Genomic DNA, 8,383 nt, shown 5'->3' with positions numbered 1-8,383 from the left:
ACAAGAAAGACAAAGAAAAGGAGGTTTCAGAGGGCTTTGTCAAGCAAGTTCCGAAAATAAAATGGCAGCTTGATAGGGAATCGAATAAATAGAAGAAGGAGCCTTTCGAGAAAGTTGAGCCCCAGCAGGATTTTCAATTTTTATTTATATCCGTCCTACTTCCTCTCGCTTTATTTTCGTTTCAAATTATATGACGATGTATAGAGTGAATTCAATCATGACATAATCATCTGGGTCCCACCAGGAGGCCATTTTCTCAGGAGATCTCATGTTTTGACAGTAAAAATAAAAAGCGCTTAACCTCACAAGACAGTAAAAGAGTCCATCCATTTTAACTCGATTTTTGGTAAGTAGTAGCTCCAAAGCGAGGAAGATTTTCACCGTCCTTTGCGACTAATTTAGGTAGCCATACCATGCATTCTACTTGGTCTTGGAAGTCATTGTCAAGAAAGACTAAAACGTCATAATATAGTAAAATAATAATAAATTGTATGGAATTCGAAGGCAAAAGAAGACAGGCCAAGGGTGAGGCTAAAGGGTAAGTTTGTGATGAGCAAGTAAAGGGCTGAGATTAGTAAAGTGAACAAAGAAAGGATGCTGCATTAAATCGATTATTTATACGTTCTTTAGTTCCCTTTGGTGATGATGCTTTGAAATTCAGGAAATGCTGTATGTTTCTTTCTTTTTCCTGGAATAGGTTTTTGGGCCGCGTACTCTTTAGCAGAAAGCTGAGCATCTCTTCTTTTTGGCTTCCTTGGGATGATTTATCAGAATTCTTGATCCTTTGGAAAAGTTTCATCATTTGGGCACAAATACAGATTTACTTTTTCACATCTTTAGCAGAGTCATACTTTCTTCCCTTAGAAAATACTGGAAATTCAACCAACTGCCCCAAATGATTGTGTTTTTTGCAATTTGAAAATTACGTTACTTTGGCATTCAATCGGGTTTCTTAAATTTCAATACTCGGCCGTTATCCAAATTCTATGACTGTGGGGAAAGGTAATTAAAGCGTAGTCTTTTCTTTTTTCCTTTTTTTTTTGGGGTTTAAATATGAAGGGTCGGGCACTTAAATAATCGTTAATAATGGAAATAAACAAATGTACTTGTGTGTATAAATACGACAATCACAATAATGCACTTGTCCTTTGTTTATCGAAGCCTGCGATTCTTGAAATCTATAAAAGCAGACAAATTTGGCTCATCAATTAATTATTACCATCTGCAGGTACTCTTACATTGTCAAAACTTTTATTGCAGTTTGCTTACGTGTTACAGTAACGGAAAAATATACCAGGTGATTGTGCGGGGGAAAAACCCCAGGATTGTTGACTTTTGAATGGAAGAAGTCAAATTTAAATGCTTGGAATGGTTTTAAACTATGAGATCAGAAAGGGAAGATTCCCCAGCATGTAATGATGAGGGATTGAATTGGAGCGTGTTTGAATATCGAATTCATCAATAGCTTGTTACTGCGCGTCCTTTACAGAAGGACAAGTTATCAACTTCCATAATTAAACGCCCTAATGAATAATTTCAGAACAGCATAACTTTCGAGACAAAAAGGTCAAACAACATGAGTGTGAGCAACTGTAAATTAAAAAAAAAAAAAAGGGTTCAAATAAAAGGTGTGAACTTATTTGTTTTTTCTTTTATTTTTTTCTTGCTTCTAAATAGTAATTACATATCTTGGAATAGAAGTAATCAAGGAACATTTGTGGGCATATAAAATTAATCAATTCGTTTGTCTGTGTCTGTTTCAGATGGCCCAAATTGTACAATAATCTGTAAATGATATATTCATGGCACAGAAGCATCCAAACTGGTCAGTTGTCCTTTAAGCCCTTAACCTAAACATGAACACGTTCATAATTTGAAAGAAGTATCTTCGCCTCTCAATAATAATACATTAATATCGATAGCCTGTCTCTTTGTTCTGACATTCCGAAAGTTTCCGTGGCGTAAACAATGACTCCATTATAAAAAGAAACTCCATGGAAGATGCTTTACAATCTCCATGCGCCATACCTCATCATGCGTTTAAAAGCTTATCTTGTTATTCGCACTCCCTTATGAGCTGTTAAGTGAAGTCAAACTGGAACCTTTGTAAATTGTCTTTGCCTGTATGCGTTAATAATAAATGTCGGCTTCGTTGTCATTTGGAGTTTCACTGCAAATAATCAGTTTTGCTTCTTTAATCAAGTGATCAAATTGAAGTTGTTCGGCTATATTATTGATCCTCTGTTTCTTCTATAATCCCTTTTCTCTGTTTTTTTATTTCCCCGGGCAAATGAAACATTGATGTCCGCGTTTCGGGAATCAATCTCTGATAACTAATGATTGGAAGCTATGAAATTGAAATATTTTAAGCCCTTTTAAGGGATTTTTAAAAAACTTAAAACTCGGCGTCTCATTATCAATGAATGTAGCGGCAAATATTCGGTGCCAGAACAGAGTGATCTGGGGGAGTTTCAGGCAAATATTGAATTGGTTTCTCCGACAAAAAATGCATGCATGAACTCTATGGTCGAATAAATATAATAGACAAGCGTCTTAACTAAACTAAAATGTAAATTAGGGTAATAGTTAGTAACATATGTAGTTTATAGCCACGGTAATTTTGAAAGGCAATGATAAACCAGGGGGAGACAAGAGTTGGAACAAATCTCATCCAAAATCACCTGTTCATTTTGCTGTGTATTTGTCTCCCAAGTTGGTAAGCTGTGATTCCTTTGGGAAGGGTGAATATGTAATTTCGGGGGGGTCGGTCCCACGGCAAGGCAAAATTTGATAACAAAAGGATTTTGATTTGTGTGTGGCATTATTGTGTGTTAGAATATGTGATAACAATCTTGGTAGGTCCATCTTATGCCATCAAATTCAGCTTATTATTTGTTCAGGTCCAAGTCCAATGCATGCTGCTGCACACGCAGATTAAACAAACCCTTCCCCTTGTGCGTGTGTGTTTGTTTGTTCTCAGTTGTGGTTTAAAGTCTTCGGAGAAACCACTGATTACTATTGTTGAAATACCACAAGAATTTTGTCCTCGCCTGCCTCGTATCATCATCCATCTAAAAACCAGAAGAACACAAGCGATACAGAGAAGAAATTAGTATCAATTTTCAATTAAGATGGGGAATTACATAAAACTGGAACATGAATTGGTAGAACAGAACATCAGCCAAGTTGAGGCATAAGGGTGATTTTTTGATGGAACGGGAAGGATGAGGTTTCCACGTAAAGTGAAGGGCATGATTTGAAAAGGGTTGGAGTGAGAGGAAGAACTATAATGGTGATGGGGAATTTATAAAGTGAAAGATAGGGAAGATCGTAATAATGAGGAAAAGGCATTTGAAAATGAGGGAGACACAATCCTCTTGCCCTTGAAATCAATTGCTGATAGATGCCTCTGCATTATCCTTAAACACATCTTTTCAGCAGCTAATTATAAATGTAACAGACAACTAATTGACAAGAAAGAGGCATATATTGTGTCTATATTTTGATTTCAATTCATGACCTCTTTCTGCTCAGTGCAATGGAAATTAATAGCTGTCAATTCCTAAATATTAGACATAAAATAATAAAAATAACCTGCTTGGAAACGTAGCAACAGTTGTAACCACTGCCACTAAGTGAACTTTTTCGATTTTCAAACACTGACATGCTCTCTCTCAAACCTTCCAACCCTAAACTAATCATTAGTTAAGCTACTGCAGTGAACTTAGCCCTTAAAACAAATCCACACTAATGATTATTCCGCAGGGGTGTCATTAGTATTGTCACTTAAGCAGAGAACACATTCTTTCAATTTTTTTCTTCTGGAGTTAACTTCAGTTTCCATAGCTTCTTCGGTTCTCCTTAACATGATCAAAGTCTCGCCTCATACGGAAAGTTCAACATATGATAACCCATTGGATATATTGGCACTGGTGTATATCAAAATCAATTAAAGACTAAATATATTTTGTAGCTTGATTGCTAATATGTACTTCCTTCCCTGTGACAAAAACGTAGAAGAAAATGAAACGGTATAGTGAAATGATGAAAAGTGGGAAAGAGTAATGAATAAATTAGTAAGGAGAGGGCAGGTTGATAGAGAGAAAGGGGATTGTAAGGTAAAGGGTTAGATTCTGAGAAGACGTAAAATAATTAAGTAATGGAGGAGATTAAATGGCTTCTCAGTTGGGCCATCAAGGGGGATTGGAATGGAAACACAGGCACATGCATCTTTGGTTTTGCATCAACTCACTCACGTCTCTGTCATGACGTTTTGCTTTCCCTTTCTGGAAGATTAACATCTAACACTTGATTATTGTTTCCCTAATCTGAAATCTTCCTCCACTCTTCTTTCACTATCTGCCCTTTTCCTTATTTTATTAGGTTCTCAATCTGTTTGCCCCCATCTATCAGTGTTATTTATATATAATACACGCACACACACGGAGCTTTTCTTTCCTCTCTTGCTTGAGGACATGTAAACACGTTGCAAAAAGCCTTAAACAATTATCAAAGTCTCTGTCTGGTTGAAATTTTACCCTTTACGCTCCCTTTGTTAGAATAATTACAATTGCTTTTGCTTTCTTTGTGAAGCTAGCAAGTGGGAAATGATAGTCAAATTTAACACCCCATTTGCATCATTACTTGTAATTCTGGGAGAGAGAGCCTTGTGACTCAGAATCCACTGTTTGAGATTCTCTTAGGCATTTGCCCCGGTGCCCGACTTCATTTTCACAAGCCCCTGTGCCCATCTCTCAATGGAGAACCTAAGCACATCTTCATCATATCACAGGTCTTATCAAATTCGCCCAACCAAAAAAAAAAAAAAAAGATTTTGAGGACAAACAGTGCCAGACACGAGACAGCCCTACGTCTTATCCATCATCCATGCACCTATAGTTGGTTCTTACTTTATAATAACGAGCTAAATCTAAGACAATCCGTAAAGCTCGTGTCCTCTCCTCAACATGCCTGTGCGACCCCTTTTCCCCACTGTGTCATTATCTTTTGTTCCCGCGGCCACCTCCCATTCACTATTCACTTAGAGATAAAAGGGCAACGTTAGTTGCCCCGTGAATTTTTATTTTATTTTCTTTTTTTCCTCTCTAAAATATATGTATCGAAGTAGTATGAGATCAGTTCTGATAGGCATATTGTGTGAGAATTTTGGAAGGAAGCAGTATGGCCTTAGACGGAAGAGATTACAGAACTAGAGGCAAGGGTGAAGGAAATCCAGTGGCTAGCTCCTAATTTTGCAGAAACATGGTATTCTAGTGTTAGGCCAAATCTGGCACATGCAATTTGCTTTTTTTGTTGTGTCCCCAAACTGCCTCGGCCTGAATTGAACACGCAATTTTGATCCGATCAATGAGCACTAACGCACCTCTTCATTTCGAGTTTTCGACCACACCATTCATACAAATTATATTCCACCCATATGACGTGATTATCGAATTAAACATAATCCCGTCTCTGTTCCCCCCCCCCCCCCGGGGGGAATAATTTGTTAGTCCCGTGTTTGTAACTTGTAGTGATTAGTGGAAACGGGGCCCATATTTTGGGCCTCAGTTAAGTCTACATGTCAGCCCATTCATTGGGCCTATTTATTCTAGGCCGCCGCAGCTGTGTTGCGTACAAATAGGAAGCCCAATATGGAAATTGGGCTTTGTATGTAGCCCAGTACCATTGACAAAACTTGCTGGACAGACGTAGGAGTAGACTTAGAAACCGCGAATTCGAGATCGTGGGTTAATGCGCGCCCTGTGCCTCTTTTAACGAGACCACGGCCGCTGTCATGGTTACTATTTCTGTAGTATTGCAATAAGGATTATGGGAGCCACATTTGCTGAGGAGACCAATTCGATGATAGGGACTGACGAACATCACAGCGAGAGGCAGCGGGCCTAACTTTTGTCTGGGTCATGAAGCCTATCCCTTTTTGAGCCGTCCGTGTCCCCAATATTAGGCCAACTCTAACTATCGAGTTGCGTAATATAAAATTTATTAGCCACAGGAACCGAAAATAATTCGGAGGAACTAAAATGTTGAATTTGATGTATTGTCGTATTTGTATTTTACAAGGCTTTATGCAATTTTTTTTTAAAATGATGGGTGCGAATTGTAAAAGAAAATATGCGTGCATAAAATATTGGGATACGCAATCCAAATGAAGAATTTTAGAAATGATCACTCGTGTGTGTAAAACAAGGTGTTAATTAAGGATAAATGAGGAGTGAGGAGGTTATGTTTTGAGATGATGGGCGGGTGCGTGTTTATTGGACGGATGGATTTAGAATTGTGCTTGCAAGGAAGGAAGTTGACAGGTGTGCGGACGTGTGAGGAGGCCTGGGGACAATTAGCATGTTAACGGGCAAAGGAAGTTTGGGATTGTAGAGAATATAGAAAGAGAGAGAGATCTGGAGAAATGGACGCAGAGAAGACGGTGGACTGCGTAGGCATACTGCTGGCCGTATTCTTGCCTCCGCTGGGCGTGTTCCTCAAGTTCGGAATCAAGGTACGTGCGACGACGTCGCCTCCTTTAGTTTCTCTGTGCCATGCGTTATAATCTCTTGAAATCAAAAGAATGAATGATATAGTGACGTTTTTATGGCTCTGGCGTTGTCGGTGAGTGAGCAAACCAGAAACATAATAATGTTAATTGGATTGGATGCATGCAGCTGGAGTTCTGGATCTGCCTCCTCCTCACCATCATTGCTTATATCCCCGGCATTGTCTACGCCGTCTACGTCCTCCTCAAGTGACTCCCTTCCTTCCTTCCTTCCTTCCTCGCTTCCATATCTATCTCAACTCGTTTCAAACCACCAGCATTATATTGAAGCCATAACTTAATTAGTCACGTCGTTTCATTTAGTGATGATGCTTCTCATTCCTTGCCATCCAAGCTTCGGCGCCCCAACATTATCATCGTCTTGGACGGAGGACACCAAAAGAAAACTTCTGGACCTGATGGGCCTAATATAACAAGCCCCATCTACAGCTTACTTTGATCGAAAGCAAATCCCAAACGAACTATGTGAATGAAGAAGAGCAAGACAGTTTCCGGGATCTGTAATCTCGGCTCGTTCGTTTTGGAATATTTTGATTTCCAATCCCACATGTACACTCTGTGGAGGGGGGAAAAAATCCCCTATCTATTGTTTTTTTTTTCTTGAGACCAAACCTGCGTGCATGTATTTACATATCTCATTTTACACGTGTAACTTGGAAATGCTGCTGTCAAATTTCTGCCCAACAAAACGTGCTCACTAAGCACGATCAGTGTATATAAAAATTTCTTACTAGGGATAAGTATTTTTTGGTGAATAAGTGAATAAATGTTTGTTATATTAATTAATGCTCATAAAATAGCAGAACAAAAGGCGCCTAAAAATAGTGAGAAAATAAGTATAGTTGGATCTTGTTTTTTCTTTTGTAGTCTCTGTTATGTTTTGACTCTGTTGAAGTAACAGTACCCAGTATTTGTTCCAAAAAAAAAAAAAAGGAAGAAGAAGAGAGAAAATCACAGGTAGATGGTTTTTCTAACATGACACACATACAATGAAGTGACGCTGGAAGATAGGACAAAAACGAAAAAGGCGAAGCACTGGAGGGTCTGAATCAATCAGGTGGGAAAGCAAGCCATAGAAACCATCCAAAGGAGGTCTCATCAGGTGGTATCCCGGAAAAAGTAGAAGCTATACGAATATAGCCCATAACTATGGATGGTCAGGAATCCCCGGTCGTTCCTGCAATAAAAATGCTGTGCAATACTCAACGTATCATTAGCTTTTGGCCTGGCATCCACCTACTTGTTTTGCTTTTGTTTGTTCTGAACCAAAAATAAAAAATGAAGGATGTATATGGAGATTATATACTTGCTCACCGTAAAGAACACAGCACCCTGTATTTTCCTACCCTCACTGTATTATTACCCTTCCTCTACGCACCCCATGTCATAAAGCAATATGGTTTGCAGTCCAAACTATTTCAATAGTCACTCGAAATATTCTTATTTCTTAGGGACATAACACGCAGGAGGCCAATTGGATCGATTTGTGTTCAAAATAAAGGGTTGTATTGTCATATTTGTGCTCCAATATGTACGGAGTTTCTCAATATTGGGCAAGTAATACCGAACAGGTTAAAGAAAATTTCTTGTTGATTATTCTGGGACGCTAGTTGGTGCTCAGACCAAAACAAGCTCCTTTGAAAGCGAGGAGAGGAAAAATCTGCGTAGTGGAATGCTGCACTGGCAGCATAGACCAGGCTCGTATATTAAAGAGTTCTTCGTTTGTTTGACCCAAAAAGCTGAAGAACGGTAAGTGTTAACTCATTATTAAGGAAGGAATAAAGGGAGAATAGAAGATTCACAAGGCAGCGCCAA

General features: G+C 38.7%; 1 protein-coding gene across 1 annotated transcript; it reads left to right on the top strand.

The window, feature by feature from the left end:
• The first annotated feature begins 6,424 nt into the window (after positions 1-6,424).
• LOC114747320 (low temperature-induced protein lt101.2-like) lies at positions 6,425-6,761 on the top strand. The gene is made up of 2 exons (XM_028935633.1): positions 6,425-6,514; positions 6,678-6,761. Exons 1-2 carry the CDS (start codon positions 6,425-6,427, stop codon positions 6,759-6,761), a joined length of 174 nt encoding a protein of 57 aa, XP_028791466.1.
• The last annotated feature ends 1,622 nt before the right edge of the window (positions 6,762-8,383 follow it).

Source organism: Neltuma alba, unplaced genomic scaffold (assembly GCF_004799145.2).
Source record: "Neltuma alba isolate B1F8T4 unplaced genomic scaffold, ASM479914v2 tig00005275_pilon, whole genome shotgun sequence".
NCBI lineage: Eukaryota > Viridiplantae > Streptophyta > Magnoliopsida > Fabales > Fabaceae > Neltuma > Neltuma alba.
This window is presented reverse-complemented; position numbering and strand designations above follow the sequence as displayed.

Coding starts and splice junctions, on each gene's coding strand:
- LOC114747320 (XM_028935633.1), top strand. CDS start 6,425: ATGGACGCAGAGAAGACGGTGGACTGCGTAGGCATACTGCTGGCCGTA. Junction 6,515..6,677: donor TCCTCAAGTTCGGAATCAAG/GTACGTGCGACG, acceptor GGATGCATGCAG/CTGGAGTTCTGGATCTGCCT.